This window comes from Meles meles, chromosome 12 (assembly GCF_922984935.1).
Source record: "Meles meles chromosome 12, mMelMel3.1 paternal haplotype, whole genome shotgun sequence".
Classification (NCBI taxonomy): Eukaryota; Metazoa; Chordata; class Mammalia; order Carnivora; family Mustelidae; genus Meles; species Meles meles.
Window position 1 is genome coordinate 79620748 of NC_060077.1, and position 17891 is coordinate 79638638.

Here is a 17891-nt window from a genome sequence, read left to right on the forward strand (position 1 = left end):
AAAATCAAGATTCTGATGCTTAACGGACTGAGCCACCCTGAGGCCTCTGGGATATTTTAAATTGCAATCTGCCCCTTACCCCCAGAGCACCTCATTCCTCTTATTTGCTTTTCTTATTTTCAAAGCACCACTGCCCTCAAGGTACTGTATAATCTACTCATTTATTATATTTACTTCTGTTAGAACGTACAGAATGTAAGTTTAATGTGGACAGGGATCTTTTCTTATTTTGTTCATTGATGTTTAAGTGCCTAGAAAAAGGCCAGGCGCATAGTAGATGCTTCTGAAAGATTTGTGAATAAATGAATGAAATAAATAATGCACAAGTGAGTGAATGAATGGTCTAGCTAATCTACAGTTGTAAATTGTAAAATCTGAGTTCTATTTCAGACCCTGACACTTAACTTTGGCCAAGTCCTTTGGACTTTCTGTGCCTGTTTCCTCATGTATAAAATTTCATGGCTATTTATTCATTCAATTAACATTTATGGCAACACAACTATGGCCAAGAGGATACAAGGATGCTTCCTTGCATTCAAATCCTACTACTTCTTGGGGCGCCTGGGTGGCTCAGTCGTTAAAAATCTGCTTTAGGCTCAGGTCATCATCCCAGGGTCCTGGGATGGAGCCCCGCATGGGCTCCCTCCGCGAGAAACCTATTCTCCCTCTCCCAGTTCCCCTGGTTGTGTTCCCTCTCTTGCTGTGTCTCCATCAAAAAAATAAATAATCCTGAAAAAAAGAAATCCTACTACTTCTTGCAGAGCGTATAACTCGGAGACTTCAAAATTCCCGCCTCTTCTAAGCTCCGCCCTCTAGGCCCCGTTCTTCTTTAGGCTCCTCCCAGATTCAGCCCCGCCGGCTGCCAGAGTAGAGGCCCCGCCTCCTCTCGGCGCAGTCATCCAATGGCTAAGATACACGGATAGGTGAAAGCGGCGGAGCTTTAGGTGTCCTCTTGGCGCCTGACCAGAGTCTTGAGGAATTCAGTTCCTCTCGAATAGTCACTTCCCCGAGTTGTCCCTGCGATGTGCAAGATCACCCTCTCTCCCAAGTTCGCTGGGAAGGGTCGGACAAGGCTCCTCAGTCCCGTCGCTGCCCTCCCTAGAAGCCCTGGGGCTTCACTGGACGAGTCTCTCGCCCCGCGGCACTCTGGGAGTGGTAGTTTTCTTCCCAGTTCCCTCCTAATAGACTAGTACCTGAGACTCGCAGAGGACTACCATTCCCAGACGCCCGAGCGAGTTGCCGGTCACGTGACCCTCACGGACGCGAGGCCGGTAGGCAGGGGCCGGGTCTGGCCGGGGCTCCGCAGCTGACTGTGACACCCGGAGCGGCGGGCCGTCTCGGCCCTTGGAAAGCCCGCCATGGTGCGCGCGGGCGCCGTGGGGACGCATCTCCCGGCGTCCGGCTGGGACATCTTCGGGGACCTGAGGAAGATGAACAAGCGCCAGGTAAGGGAGGCCCGCGGGGTGGGCGCGCCCGGAGCGAGAGCGGGCTGTGACGGCGGGGAGTCGGGGCTTTCTGGGAAGGGCTCCGGCAAGGACAGCGACTGGGGCTGACGGCGCCCCCAGACTCCTCCACGGCTCTCAGAGGCCCTGGGTTCAAATCTGCGCAAACCCACGTGTGGGCACGGGTGTGCGCTGTCTTGCATTTAACAAGAGCGCAGTGAGGGGAGGGTGGTCAGGAAGGAGAAGAGGATAGGAATCTAGTCCTACGGATGTCAGATGTGGTTGCGAAAGCCGGGAGAGGGGACTCGGTCGTGAGTGACAGCTGTCTGCACGTGTTCGAAGGGCCAGCTTCTGGAAGAGGGGATAGATTTCTCTGTGAGGCTCTGGAGGCCTGACACCCCGAGGAAGGCTGCCCGCGGATGGACGCGGCGGGAACGCAGGCGAAAGGAAGGCACTTTCTGACAGTGGACACTGTCCAGTAATGCCTCTCAAAGTAATTTCTTCCCATTCTGGGAAGTGTTCTCCCCACCATGCGTCGGGACTAAATAAAGCTCCTTGTGCCTGGCGATCTCACTGGGGGTGCTCAGTCGTTTGCTGATTCAGTGTTCTACAGGGAACCCCAGAAGGCATCCCTTAGATTCTGTCATCTGGCTGCATCTTGAATATAGAAAGCAGTTAGCATGGGGTCTCTGGGCAACTGGGGTTGATTTCTCACTCTTCTGTGACCTCAGAGGGAAACTTCCTTCTTGCTCTCTCCTTGGTCAGCTCCTTGGCCAGCTCCTTGGCCAGGATCGCTGTCTTTGAGTCTTCAATATAAGGCAAGAGTGAGTAGGGGCTGGAAAGGAAGCCTGCTCAGCCAGGAAAAATGTGATGGCTTAAGCTTCTAGATAGAGAATTTAGGGGACCTGAAGGGCATGATAGATCCTAATGGATCCTAATATTTCTATTGATTTAAACAATAAATTATGCTAAGAAAAATGGAACCATCCTATTGGTAAGTTTGATTGTCTTTGAAAATGGTATCGGGCGTCCTGGATGGCCCAGTGGGTTAAGTGTTCAACTCTTGATTTAGGCTCAGGTCCGAGTCCCCAGATGGAGCCCCGCATGGGACTCCCCGTTGGGTGTGAAGCCTGCTTAAGATTCTTTCTCTTCCTCTTCTTTGCTTCTCCCCTTCTCTTCATCCCCTAGTGCTCTCTCCCTCTTTCTAAAACAAACAAAAACACTTAAAAAGAAAATGGTGCAAATTCTTATGATTTTGACACATCCTGTCATTTTTGCCACTATACTGTGGAGTGGGACGATGCCTATGGCAGAGCACAACTTATGCCTGTGGACATATGGGTTTTGTTTCGTTTTGTTTTCCAAATAGAATTTCATACTAGCGCAGCAGTGTGGGAGAGTTTGGTGACTCAAGTCACCAAGTCTAAACTTATTTAGAGTCTGGTTGTTTCTAGGTGTGCGTAGCTGATGCGCTGTTAGGAGTTTCTGTGACTAAGATGAATCGTGGCAGTGATTATCACCAGCTTGAAAAACCAGCAGCAAATTCCCTGAGCACTGATGCTGTTCCCAAGAAAATCCTTCAGAAAACAGAGCTTTATTGTTATTTATTTAACAGACTTAATTGGCTAGGTTTTTAAAATGTCTCCAAAACTGATACTAATTACTGGTGGTTATAATTGCAGACTATCAAAGAAGACCTTCTGATGAATGTCTCAATTCCCAAACTAGTTTTCCTTTTGAAAGATCTGTTATCTTCCCACTCTTGGTGATAAGGCCTGTCAGAAGCTATTGCATTGTCTATGTTTTGCTGGTTTTCTGATTAAAATGTAGACGCTCAAATCTGCTTCCTCCTGGTACTTTTTTTTTTCTTTTCTTTTAAGCTTTGTCCTTTTGTTTCTTTTTCTTTTTCCTTCCAAAATAGCCTCCTCTGACACCTTGTCAGGCATGCATGCTCTGCCAGTTGGAAGTAGGATCTCCTTTCTCTGCTGCCCCAGCTTGCTGTAAAGTAAGGCAAGAGCCACATGCAAAAACAGGGACTCTTTGTTTCTGCAGCGAGGAAGAGAGGAAGGAAGAAAGACAGCTACTGGCATTTCTGCTGCTTTGTCGGCCAGAATATCGGGTCTGAACTGTTTGTTTGAAATTCTCAGACATTGGCTGTTTTCATCTTTGGTTGACAAAGACTGAGTGTGGGCCTGCTTCTGAACTTTTGCTTTGGCTATGAATCGACAAGCTTAGAAAGTTGGTAGGTGATGATGGACAAACAAAAGGCACCAGTGAAACGTGGTGGTGTATTTCTTACATCGCGGTCAGTTTGTCAGTAGTTCAACCAAAATTATGTTTCTGGATCCCAGAATTTTATTTTATTTTATTTTAAAAATATGTTATTTATTTATTTGACAGAGGGATAGAGAGCACAAGTAGGCAGAGCGGGAGGCAAAGGGAGAGGGAGAAGCAGGCTCCCCCCTGAGCAGGGAGCCGGATGCGGGGCTCGATCCCAGGACCCAGGGATCATGACCTGAGCCAAAGGCAGCCGCTTAACTGACTGAGCCACCCAGGTGTCCTTGGATTCCAGAATTTTAATCCTAGACTCGGATTAGTAGGTTCTTTAAAGATAGGGTGTTGAAACAGGACCTGTGGTTTTGCAGTTAGCTTGATTGTTAGGTTTTTGTATAATCATTTATTATTTATTTAGCCAATAGATGTCCTGCTCAAAGGACTTTTTTTCGAGGAATTGATTTTACTTCCCCTCAATGAATTTCCCAAGTATAGAAAATCATACTGGAAAAAATATTGTTAGTACAGTAAAGTTAGTAAAGTTAGGCCTTTATTACATGAATGGCAAAGTTTTATACTTTGCTTTTATCAGGGTGAGGCCCAGTGGTTTGAAAACCTGTCTAAAAATGATAATTTCTGTTTAAAACTGTGGCTTGGGGGGCGCCTGTGAGTTAAACCACTCCCTGTGGCTCAGTGAGTTAAAACCTCTGCCTTCTGCTTAGGTCATGATCCGGGGGTCCTGGGATCGAGCCCAGCATCGGTCTCTCTGCTCAGCGGGGAGCCTGCTTCCTCCTTTCTCTCTGCCTGCCTCTCTGCCTACTTGTAATCTCTGTCAAATAAATAAATAAATTCTTTATAAAATAAAATAAAACTGTGGCTTGAGGCTTTCCCAGTCAGATCTGTAATTCATAATGAAACAACATTTATTTATCAAGTCCTTCAAATCAGGCAGAGCAGGTGGAGAAGTTTTCGAATGTGAGCTACTTTAGACTGATGTGCCTTGCAAGGCAAATTTTACTTCGGGAGCAACAACGTAATGTATTATAGCCCAGTGCTTTAACCGTCTCCACTTGGCACTCCAGTTTCCTTGTCTTCTGGGTATTTAGTGATAGTTTCATAATTTGCTATTGACACAATAGCCAAAAAGGTTTTTTTTTTTAGTGGTGTGTAACTTTAATTTTGAATTAAATTTACCGGGGCGCCTGGGTGGCTCAGCGGATTAAAGCCTCTGCCTTTGGCTCAGGTCATGATCCCAGGGTCCTGGGATCGAGCCCCGCATCGGGCTCTCTGCTTGGCTGGGAGCCTGCTTCCTCCTCTCTCTCTCTCTGCCTGCCTCTCTGCCTACTTGTAATCTCTATCTGTCAAAAAAAATAAATCTTTAAAAAAAAAAAAAAGAAATGAATTAAATTTACCTTCTTTTCAATTATTACATCAGAATATCTTCACGGTTTTTTAAAAATTTTATTTATTTATTTGAGAGGCAGAGAAAGCCAGAGAGAGAGAGAGTGAGCATGAGCAGGGGTGAGGGACAGAGGGAGCAGCAGGCTCCCAGCTGAGCAGGGAGCCCAAGGCAGGACTCGATCCCAGGACCCTGAGATCATGACCTGACCCGAAGGCAGATGCTTAACCGACTGAGCCACCCAGGCGTACCTCTTCATGGTTATTTTAATTCATTTTTATGTCCCTGCTTGCAGTTGTTTCCTCCATAAACCTGGACTGACATAATTTCACAGACATGTAGCAGGAGCAATACGAGCTCTGCTTTTCCTACCTCCCTGCCGCGTCAGACTGTGTGTTTCTGTTCTGTCACATTCTTCAAAGTAATTATTTTAACCGCCATCTAATATTCTGTCAGATTCCTTTAAACATTTATTTTCCCCAGACTTTGAAATTAATCCATGCCCATCACAGAAATTTTAAAGAATAGAGAATAGTTTAAAGAAAATTCAATCACGCGTAATTCCGCCGTGCTGAGACGGCCTCTGTTAACCTTGAGGGCAACTCCTTGTGTCTGTTTTACAAACTGTTTTGCAGTTTGTGGAGCTTCTACTGTAGCCTACACTTTTGTTTTTTTTTTTTTATTTATTTATTTTTAAAGATTTTATTTATTTATTTGACAGAGAGAGATCACAAGTAGGCAGAGAGGCAGGCAGAGAGAGAGAGAGGGAAGCAGGCTCCCTGCTGAGCAGAGAGCCCAATGCGGGACTCGATCCCAGGACCCTGAGATCATGACCTGAGCCGAAGGCAGTGGTTTAACCCACTGAGCCACCCAGGCGTCCCTACACTTTTGTTTTAAATAGTGCCGTAACCTGCCATTATTTTACTCCATCATTTCTCTGTTGTTGCTCACTTATTTCCTTTTCTCTGTTACTAGAAATAGGACCATAACGCATATTGTTGGGCCGTAATTCCCTGCCTGCGTTTCTTGTAGACTGAATTCCTAAAGCAGGACTACTGGACTGAAAGTCACCTCATGTTACAAGTGCCCAATTGCTCTCAGAATGACTGTCCGCTTGCCTTCTCACTGCAGTGCACCCTGGGCCAGCACCAAGTATTAGCATTAAAAAAACAAACAGAAATACCCCCAAACTTGAAATTTGCTAGGCATAAAAAAGAAGAGAGGGTGGAGGCAGAATTGGGTTTGAGCACTCTAAGTGTTTATTCACCACTTGTATTCTTCGGAAAATTAATAGTTTTAAGCTTTTGCTTCTTTTGTTGTTGTTTTGGGGATTTTAGTGTATTTCTTACTAATTGTTTGTGCCCACCATATATTACAAAATGTTTGCTTTCTCACTATTTATTCAACAAATTGAGTACTTGCTTTTTGCCAGACCTGTACTGAACATTGGAGGTACACCTGTGAACGAGGCCAAAATGATCTTTGCCTTTGTGGAACATACAGTCTAATGTAAAAGACACATTAGAAATGATATGTGTAATTATGATAGTTATTATACAGATGGTATAAAGAAGTACAGAATGCAGTGAGAATATATAACAGGAGGACCCAGGCTGGTCTATAGCAGAGAGTAGCAAATTCCAGCCCACTGTCTATGTTTGTTTAGAGACTGGTGGGGGGGATTGGGGGAGGAACAGAGGGGAGAGAGAGAGTCTCACCCAGGCTCCATGCCCAGCATGGAGGCCCGTGTAGGGCTCAATCTCACGTTCCTGAGGTGATAATCTCACATTCCTGAGCCAAAATCAAGAGTCAGACACTTAACCAACTGAGCCATCCAGGGAGCACCCCCACCATCTGTTTTTATAAATAAAGTTTTATTGGAACACTGACCTACTAATTCTTTTACATGTTGTCTTTAGTTGATTTTTACTACAATGGAAGGGTTGAGTGATTTCAACAGAGACTGTGTGGCTTGTAAAATACTTATTATGTGGTCCTTTATAGACAGTTGCTGACTTCTAGTTTAGTGGGTCAGGGAGGGCTTCCCTGGGGAACTGGCGCCGAAAGTAGGATTTAAGATGAGTGAGCGTTAGGTATGCTGAGGAGTCGAGAGAGAGAACCTCTGGGCGAATAGCCAGGTGTAGATCCCGAGCGGATAGGAGCACGTGCTCTCTGAAGCACTGACAGATGCCCCTGTCGTCCCTGGTGAAGCTCGCGGCTGACGCTAGGGAGGAGGGGGATGTACCAGACAGGGCCGTAGAGACCATATTCGTCCTCAAAGCAGCGGGCTGCAGTTGGAGGGATGCGATCGAGGGGCAGTTGAAGCAGGGCACAGAGATGATCAGATGGCCAGAGGCACATTTGCGAGTGCGTGGAGAGCGTAGTGCGGAGAGAGCCTCCGAACAGGTGTGTGTGGCCGTCGGGAGACTGGTCCCCATGGGCTCTGCTGGTGGCTTGGATGCGAGTGGAACCAGTGGGAGAGAGAACGGAACAGACTCCAGAAATGTTTAGAAGGTAGAATGTGTAGAGCGAATGGGGGGGGGGGGGGGTTGTGACAAGAGTCCTGCCATGTAGGTGAGCACATACGGCAGCAGAACAGGTGTGTGCGGGCGGGTAGAGGGCATCACTGAGTTAGAGACTCGGGGACTGAGCACTTTCAGTTCCAGGTATGTTGTTGCGAGTGGTGGGGGGAAAAGGACTTCAGAGATGAGGATGTCTAAGAACTGAGACACCAGACTGCTGGGTAGGCCATCTGCATGGCTCTTCGGATCACCCAGGACAAGGGTGAGAAGATTGAGGCAAGTACTAGAGTAAGGAGCCATCCTGGAGGGCGCTAAGGGCAGATGCCCTGAGGGACTTACATTCCAAGTAGTAGAGGCACAGTGACTTTTGTCCCTAAAGCCCCTTGGAAGACCGGAGACATCTGGCCCAACAATTCAGCTACAGTCCGATACAGGGCGTTGTGCTGTGGGCACGTGTTGCTTCCCCCCCTATAGTCACTGGGGGTTGGGTGTGGCTGGCCGCTGTCAGCAAGGAAGAGCCTTGAACTTTAGCGGGACAAGCCCCGTGTCTGTGGTCTAAGGAGGAGCAAGGCCAGTGTGGAACTCGGTACCATCTTGTGTGGCTTTCTGCCTGTGTTCTTAACCACATAGTGTTTGCTTTTTACTTTCTAAAACATTTATGGAAAATTTAAATATCCAGGTGTTTAAAGTTTTTGTTCACTTTGAAATGTAATCTCAGATGCAGAACAGCTCATTGCTAAGCACTATAGGACAGTGAAGCCTCCTTTGAGGGCCCTTTGGCCAGGGGGCTAAGGAGTGGCTCTAGGTAAACCACGCTGCGCGCATCAGGCTCTCAGGTCTGATGGGCGCACTCTAGAGCAGGAGGCCCTCGGGGTAGAACTTGAATAATGGGACTCTTCAGGGTTGAAGGCTCTGGGAAATCCCAGTCAGGTGAGTAGAATCTTGTCGAGGCTTTAACAGAGTAGGTTCCATGGATTGCTCTGGGTTTTTTCTCTCATTGCTCATTGAAAGGGAGACAGTATACGGACAGCTTATGCCATGGACAGAAGTTGAAACACTACTTGAGGTTTGTGTGAAGTAGTTTAATATCCTAAAATCACAGCTTAGCCTCTTGTTTTGTTTTGTTTTGTTTGTAAACTGGCTCATCGCCAGCTTCGGGTTCGTGCCTGTTCTTTTCACTAGTTTTCACTTTGGGTTTGGCCTTTCTTGTTCCAGCTCTATTACCAGGTTTTAAACTTTGCCATGATCGTGTCTTCTGCGCTCATGATCTGGAAAGGCTTGATCGTCCTCACCGGCAGCGAGAGCCCAATCGTGGTGGTGCTGAGGTAGGTTCCGCACACGGTGGCGCTGCTGTCGCGCTCTGCCCCATGACAGAGGAGCAGTGTTGCCTGAGCGAAAGCCCGCGTGACAGCCAACACTCCGTGTTTTCACTGGGTGGAGTGTTAGAATGTTCTTCGTTGATGCTGTGTTCATTGCCTTCTGCGCTTTGTTGAAACACCTCCTCTTTCTCAGCCCACTTCGGAGCTCTTTTCGCGCGCATGCTAACGCCCCGGTGCGGTGTATTTGCTCTGGTATTTTAATGCTCTCACGCACCTGAAATAACAATCCTACGCGATTATGTGTGTGCAAATTGACTTTGAACATCAGTAGTTTGAAACTGTGATTTAAAACTGTGATTTGGTTTTCTTTGTCCCCGACAGCCAGCGAGGTGGCCCTCCGCAGTGCCCCGCAGAGTGTGCCCGGCAGTTTTAAGCTCCCGCAGCGCTCTTGTAGGTGGCTGCTCCGTTCCGGAGACCACTGCCCTTCTAGAGCGCACGGTGTGCATTTTAAACTTTTTTTTTTTTTTTTTTAATATTTTTTATTTATTTGACAGAGAGAAACCACAAGTAGGCAGAGGCAGGCAGAGAGAGAGGAGGAAGCAGGCTCCCTGTGGAGCAGAGAGCCCGATGTGGGGCTCGATCCCAGAACCCTGAGATCATGACCTGAGCAGAAGGCAGAGGCTTTAACCCACTGAGCCACCCAGGCGCCCCACGGTGTGCATTTTAGAAAAGCTAATACTTCAGTAAACTTCATATAGCTGTACAGTCCTGCAAGGGGAAAGGGTAATCCATTTGAAATTTTAAAAACCACGTTTGGGAGCCCTTAGGTGCTTCAAGAGGCTACCTGTCCAGTGCGTCCCAGACCATCGCGCCTTGCTGTGGGTGGGAATGGAGCCCGTGTGTTTTACAGGTAGCAGTGACCAGGTCAGGGTCACCGCTGGTCTGTGCGGGAGCCAAGGCCAGCACTTTGGGTTTGTGGCTCCCCAACCAGTTCCTTTCCCTCTACGGGCCTCTGCTGCCGTGTCGTGGGGCTTCAGCCAGGACGCTGGCTCCACCTGGTTGCCCTCGTGTGACTGGCCAAGGGGCCTATTCTAGAGACGCACTGAGGAGCCTCAGGAGAGCCTACGGTTTCTAATTTGCTGGTGCTCACACTGCTCTAGGAGTGCCCTGGGGTCCAGGGGTTAGGTTAGGAGGGAGACAGGGATCAAGTGCGTGGGTTCTAGAAACCTCAGGCTTGTTTCGGTTATGGCGATCCATTTTTATGTATTGTATATGCGGGTGCGTCCTGGTGAGACCTTATTTGAAGGAAGGATTTTAAGGCTTCTTCTTTTTTTTTTCTTTTCTTTTTTTTTTTTTTTTAAAGAAATTAAACACCTTTGGGGCGCCTGGGTGGCTCAGTCAGTTAAGCCGTCTTCCTTCGGCTCAGGTCATGAACTCAGGGTTCTGGGATGGAGTCCTGCATTGGGCTCCCTGCTCAGCGGGGAGTCTGCTTCTCCCTCTGCCCCTAACCCCATTCATGTTCTCTCTCTCTCAAATAAAGAAATAAAATCTTAAAGAAAAAAAAGAAATTAAAAATCTCTGATTGAGATGGGCCATCTCACTTAACACATAAAGAGCCTGAGGCCCATGAAGGCGGGGCCACTCGCCTCTTGGAGTACTTTCCACAGAGCCAAAACCAGATCCCAGGTGTTCTGGTTTTCTTTAAGTCACAGAGACGCACTTGTACACAGAGACTGTTCTAACATTGCTGTCTGTAGGGACCTTTTTTTTTTTTTTTAAAGCATCCATTGTAGTTCTAAAGCACTTTGGATTGTCAGCATAAACTGTTGACATCATGAGAGATGTGTGACCTTGGGGAACACTGACCTTTGGGAAATCCCTGGCCCGTGAGGAAAGCAAGCATAAGTTGATATTAGTGAAAAATTTCAAAGCAGTACTTTTCTCATGGGACACAATAATGACTTTTGACGACCCACTCTACCCTTCTGTTTCTGAGACTTATCCAGAAGATTTGTATTCTAGCTGTGGTTCTTAATTGTTTGCTCTTTCTTTCCCTCATAGTCATTTATATTTCTAGCTCATGTTTTTTACTCAGATTTCCTATTTTTGAATGCTAGATCTATTATGATACTTAGTGTCACTGGTTTTAGTTAAAAATAAACACACCAGCAAGTACTTAGTGACAGGCCAGTCTCCCCTGTGTTCCTCTTTGCTGATCCGTGTGTGCTGACAAGTTTATGGTGGCCCGGACTTCTCGAGCTGCTCCCGTTATGAGCTCCCATTTCCTTTAAAGCACTCACTAGTCTGATTCTTCCTCCCTGAATCTTGCCCTGAACAAACTTCTCACTGGTTTTTGATCACACAGCCCCTATACTGCAACATTTTGGGTCTTATTTATTTTCTCATGCTTTAAGGCAAAGCATGAGCATATGGAAAACGAATTCTGTTTTAATAATTTCAGCTTCTCCTAGATTATAGTTCACTTTGAATCCATTGAAGATTTTTAGCATGGGTTTAAACTAGTACCGTGATTGAGATGGGCCATCCAAAGCAGTCAACATTTGTTAAAATTCGGCTTTCTGTAGAATATGGTCTGAAGGATGAGGTGGCTGGAGTCCCAGAGTTGGGTTTGAATTTTATCCCAACCCTCAGCTTGGTGTGCATATAGATCACTCTCCCAAGGCGTTCATTTGTTTCCTTCTCTTCCTTGAATGGGATTGCCCACGTCCTAGGTGCTGAGGATGAACCATGAAACGCAAGAATTGCCCTAGAGTATCAACCAGCTTTCTGAGTCTGCGCTTTGGAATGAAAATACTAATGTATTTATAGATGTAAGACCTTTTTTTTTTTTGAGGCTAAAAATTGGCAGCTTTCACCTCAAAGAGTTCACATTATACTTGGTTCTTTGTCTACATAATGCAAAGTATAAGAGGGGCTTGCTGCTATCCTTTTCATAGTTGATCTAAGGAGAAACCATTTCCTTTCTCGCTTGATGTCATCATGATGCGCAGTCAGAAGGGAACCACTGTGGCTTGCTTGATAGCTCCCAGACCTGCCCGATGAGTCATGGAGGTTGAGACTCTTTCACTAATACGTTTATTTTTGTATTCTTCATGAATTGAAAGTTCCCCTGTGAATCCAGACTAATTGGATGTGATTTTGCATTTCTTCCCAGTGGCAGTATGGAGCCGGCCTTTCATAGGGGCGACCTTCTGTTCCTGACAAACTTCCGGGAAGACCCTATTAGAGCTGGTGAAATCGTGGTTTTTAAAGTCGAAGGACGAGACATTCCAATAGTTCACAGAGTGATCAAAGTTCATGAAAAGTAAGGTGGCTTGACTTCTTTTTGGTGATGTTTTGTAAATTTTGGTAGCCAGATTTATTTATTCATTCATTCATTCATTCACTCATTCATTCCATTAGTACTGACCTAACTTTTTTTTCCCCATTTTTTCTTCCTCAAGTTTTTACTTAAATTCCAGTTTTCCAGTTAGTCAACATACAGTGTGTCATTAGTTTCAGGTGTGGAATTTAGTGACTCAATTTCGGAAGCCAATTTTCATGGTTGATTGGAAAGTAGCAGGCGCTCTGGGTTACGCTCCCAGTCCTGCCGTTTACTAATTGGGTGACTTTGGACCCGCTACTTTACCCAGTCTGCCAGGGCACGATAACATTATCATTTCCCACCGGGACTCACAGGGCGATTATGAGAACTGAACCGACAGGTGTTTCTGGAAGGCCCCGGTACCTTGAGTTGCTGCACCGTGGGAGGTGGAGTGTACGAGAGCATAACAGCTATTTGAAGGAGTCTGAGAAAATCCACTCCCGCCACAGCTGAGGATTATGATGATGTGAGGACTCTTTTCTGAAATGCAGAAAGCTGCCTGTTTCTCTGTGTCACTTCGGACAAGGTGGCATTTGCAGCGGTAGCCTTAGCCCTGGACAGCGGCACGTCCCTTTCCCTGACCTGGCCCAGGGTTCAGTCATTGCGTGTCCTCTGCACTCCCCTGCCCCCCGACAAATGCTCTTTCTTTCTGTTAAATGCCAGTGGTGGCTTCCGAAGACACTTTTTGGGAACTGGAAGCGATGACTTCTACCTCAAATGTGTTAAGCTCCCAGGAGAGGGTACAGTCACGTGATGACGTGTTACAGGCTACGGACTGGGTTACTCATTTACCTCACGCAGCCGGATGCAGCATTTTTACCTGCCCGAGTTATGGAGTTAAACTGAGATGTGTGTATTTGTGTTTTCTAAATAACAGAGTGTTTCTCATCGTGTGTGTGTGTGTGTGTGTGTGTGTACACATGTGCATACCTTCACTATTTGTACATTTCCAGTATTAGGTTCCCATCCCATTCACTGCTTGCAGGGCTTCCCCAAAGAAGCTGATAGTTAAAATCGTCCCTTTGTTCTGCTGTCGACATCAGAACGGGCCTGTTCCGTTTGCGTTGTGCTCTTAGTACTGCACGGTGGGACTTGACGTCCACGTGTTAACTGACTGATAAATACGCCCGTAACATGTCCCATAACGTGACAGCTGACTTAAAAATGATTTCTACAGATGAGAAATCATTCAGAGTTGAGGAAATAATGGCGATTTTCTGTAATTTGCGGGAGAGACTGCTTGGGGTTTTATTTTCTTGATTTCCTTTCTAACCGCAGCTGCAAATCAGCTTGTTCCTTTTGGCATGGTTTCAAGTCTTTGTGGGCTTTTAATATTTTATCTAATTATACTAGTGCCTTTTTTCATTTGTTTTATTGAAAGAAGACCCCCTTTATAGCTCTGTAATGCTGTAATGTTGTGTTTCTGGTGTCAAGGCTATGTAAGCACCGGTTTAGAATGTTTGAAATTAATCCCATGGGTCTCTTTACCACACTGATTTTATGCCATTTGTGAATCCTGTTTCTTTGCAAACTGGATTTTATACCACTTTGCTCAGTGCTGAAGGAAGTAATGCATTACCATTCTACATTTGGCAAGGAGAAGTAAGTTTGAGGAGGGGTAAGGGCACGCCCGCATTTGAATTAGCCTTGTGCTCAAATCGTGCTTTTTGGTTATCAGGATAACAGGAGCATTTTGGAATTTGAGTCTGCAAAATTGCCAGTAGACCCGTGTGTTAGTTGGATAGTTAGCTGTAAGCAATCACCTTAGACCAGGAAAGATCCAGTCATCGTCTAAACGCCTGTGTCTGACTGTGACATGCCAAGTAGACTGATTGTTTTCTGGTGATGCCGTGCTGAAAATCATTTGTGAAAGGACATTATTTTGCTTTCTAGAGATAATGGAGACATCAAATTTCTGACTAAAGGAGACAATAATGAAGTGGACGACAGAGGCTTGTACAAAGAGGGCCAGAACTGGCTTGAGAAGAAGGATGTGGTGGGAAGGGCCAGAGGGTGAGCATTAACTTATATAAAAGTTATATAAAAGATTCAGAAACCAGGGGTGCCTGGGTGGCTCAGTGGGTTAAAGCCTCTGCCTTCGGCTCAGGTCATGATCCCAGGGTCCTGGGATCGCGCCCCACATCGGGCTCTCTGCTCAGCAGGGAATCTGCTTCCCTTCCTCTCTCTCTGCCTGCCTCTGCCTACTTGTGATCTCTCTCTCTGTCAAATAAATAAATAAAATCTTAAAAAAAAAAGATTCAAAAACCAGAAAGATAGTAACAGAGAAACTAGGGGGCGCCCAGGTGGTTCAGTTGGTTAAGCATCCGACTCTTGGTTTCGGTTCAGGTCATGGACTCAGGGTTGTGACACTGAGCCCTGAACTGGGATTCTCAGTGTGGAGCCTGCATGGGATTCTCTGCCCCTTTCTCTCCCTTTCTCTCTTTCAGTCTCCCTCTCTCTTTCCCTCCCTCCGTCAAAAAAAGAAAGAAACTAAGTGTATAGGATAGTAGAATCGCTCGTTACAAATATTATATGTCAGGAGAGTTGTAAGTAGCCCAGTTTGTACTGCGTGCTGCATTTGCTGTGGAAATACTGCTCAGAACTAAGGACCTAAAATCTAAAACTAGATACAGGTGTGTTGTCTGTATCATTGGTTTAACTCGATTTTTGAAAGAAATCTTCATCTAGAGATTAGTTATTTGTGGTTTCAAATAGCAATTACAAGAAATCCTCCCAGAGATAACCACTGTTTAACACTCAAGGGAATATTCTAGACATTCCCTGTACCTATAGAGATGTGTGCATATATCGTATGTAATTTTACATAGTAGAATTTTATTTTATTTTTTCACCCAACAAGAAGTTGGAAATAGATTTCTGTGTCAAATCCACATCCGGGTGTTTTTAGGTGGCTACCTACTGTTGTTCCACTGAGAATCATAAAATCATAACTGAACCAGTTTTCTTTTGGTGGACGGTTAGACTATTTCCTGTTTTTCTCTACCAGAAACAGTTATGCGATAAAACTTTTAATATTCATCTTTGCATAATTGTTCCAATGATTAGTTCTACCTCTGATGCAGAGGAGCCTGTATCCTCTTATTAAAAAAACAAAAAAGACAATTCTTCCCCTCTCCTGGTGACCCCTTCTTATGCTTAACCCTTGTTAGAAGTGCCTTTTTTTTTTTTAATCTTCATTAAATCCCACAAGCTGTTTGAGACTGGAGAACCCAGTTACCATTTTGTAAGATTCAGCTTTATCAACCAGACTGTGGTTTGAGGCCTCTTCCTGCCCCGTCTCTCCCTATGCTCACCTTCTAACTCCTTCCCCCCGTTGCGATGCTGGCATATCTCGGGGGAGAAGAGAGAGACTTCCTGCTGCTCAGTCCTCTATTGCGGACATCTGGAGGACAAGCTTTGTATAAAGGAGAAGTTGGGGCTGCTGATTTACATAGGACTGGTGGGTACAGGATGCCTTACCTGGGTTCCCCTGAGTCAGGTGAGGCTTGGGTCCTCTGATTGCATCTTTTTTTTTTTTTTTTAGATGTTATTTATTTGTTTATTTAACAGAGAGAGAGAGAGAGCGCACAAGCACGGGGCGGGGCAGGCAGAGGGAGAAGCAGACTCCCTGCTGAGCATGGAGCCCAGTTTGGGACTCCATCCCAGGACCCCGAGCTCATGACCTGAGCTGAAGGCAGACGCTTAACCCACTGAGCCACCCAGGTGCCCCCCACTGATTGCGTCTTGACATGAATTTTGTCAGCAGACTCATTGGCTAGCTTATGCCCCAGACCTTCTGTGTCTGCAGTCATCATCATGTGTGGGTATAAATTATGGGACTCACATCTGTGTTCACAGCCCAATAAGCCTGTTTGTTACATCTGAAAAGCCCCGTGAAATATCAGTGATGATGGTTCTTCCAGTTACAAACTAATTCTCCGTGTATTTTGAAAGCTTTCCCCAACAGCCGTCTTTATATAGGCTGTCTGGATATGACTTCTCCACTAAAAAAATTAAAAACTAGCTTGATGGCCATCGTCGGTTCCATGTGCACAAGTGGCTCAACTAATTATTTTATTTCTGCTATGGTGAACGCAGCAGGCGAAGACAAGCAGCATCTCGGGTTGAAATCGTGTGCCTGCTTAAAAAATCGTCCCGCTGTTAGTGGTGTTGCTTTTGATAAAGAGAGCCTTTTGAGGCAGGAGTGAATGTTAGTCTTATAGCCCCGATCAGGGCTATTCCCGAGGAAGATTTGTGCCTTAAGGCTGATTTAGGGTATTTTTAGATGCTGCCGTCATCATATTACAAGCAATTTTCATATTTCTGGCTTTTCGTCCTACAATTTAGGTTTTTACCGTATGTTGGTATGGTCACCATAATAATGAATGACTACCCAAAATTCAAGGTAGGAATGTGTTTGTGTGTCTGCATTGATAACGTATATATATTGGAGCTTTTGCACGTGCCACTGTAAAGATGCAGTCTGTTTAAAGAATTTTGCTGGTGTGGATTTTTTGTTTTTGTTTTTGTTTTTTGCAGAATGTATTTAACTAAAATTAACATTACCATTTAAATTATCAACACTTAAATCAGGTATTTAAAATAGCTACTTTCATCTTTTGTGTTCATAGTGTGTTCTAAAATGGCACCTATTTGTTGCTTTTTATCACGCAAATCTTTAAACATACAAAAAAAAGTAGTACAATAAACCCAGTAATGATGTTCTCTCAAGCTCAGTAAAAATGGTATCTATATTTTTTAAAAACCACTTGAAACACAATAGGGAACGTACACAGGAACGAGCGATGAATTGGCCGGGTTTGTTGGGTGCTTGATCCTTAGTCCGTCAGTATATGTGGGGATTTTAAAGCATAACATGGCATTGAGCAGCTAGTTTGGAGAACCACGCATGGGGGAGAGAGGTCATCTTTGGATTCTGTCCTCAGTCTAGCACTGAGCAGACTTCATCTGAATACGTTTATAGACCAGACTAATTTGTGGAGCTCAGAGTAATTTCCCACTGTTTTCTTTACAGTATGCTCTTTTGGCTGTAATGGGTGCTTATGTGTTACTGAAACGTGAATCCTAAAATGAGAAGAAGTTCCTGCAACCAGATTGAAAAGATTTCTGCTGAAAAAGAGAAAACCTAATATATTTGAAATGTTCCACTTTCTGTATAAAAGGAAACAATGTGGAGACATTTTTGTCTTGTCCAAATAAAAGATTCATCTGTGAAGATTGTTTTCTTTTGTGGGCTCTGATTTGAACCTCTTCCATCTCTGTGCCTCTCCTGGTCATCATTCCAAGCCAAGCACGGGGGGCACTTCCGGACCTGCACGGTCCCCACGATGTAGCCCTAATGTCTGAGTTTCAAAACTAAAACTCTTTGCATAGCATAATTTCTGGGGGACATGAACAGGCCCCTAAAAAGAAATGGTGTCTTAGTTATTAAAGTACAACCTCATCAGTAAATAAAGCCTACACCTTTTTTAAAAGGAAAGCTATAATCTGCTTTGTGTTTGTTGCTGCTTGGATCTTGAGAGGGTTAAA

General features: G+C 45.3%; 1 protein-coding gene across 1 annotated transcript; it reads left to right on the top strand.

Moving 5' to 3' along the window:
* Nucleotides 1–1253: 1253 nt before the first annotated feature.
* On the top strand, nt 1254–17582 carry SEC11C (SEC11 homolog C, signal peptidase complex subunit). Its single transcript, XM_046024034.1, has 6 exons — nt 1254–1445; nt 8853–8962; nt 12132–12281; nt 14235–14354; nt 16689–16746; nt 17377–17582. The coding sequence occupies exons 1-6, from the start codon at nt 1359–1361 to the stop codon at nt 17428–17430; spliced, it is 579 nt and encodes a 192-aa protein (XP_045879990.1). The 5' UTR covers nt 1254–1358; the 3' UTR covers nt 17431–17582.
* Nucleotides 17583–17891: the final 309 nt, after the last annotated feature.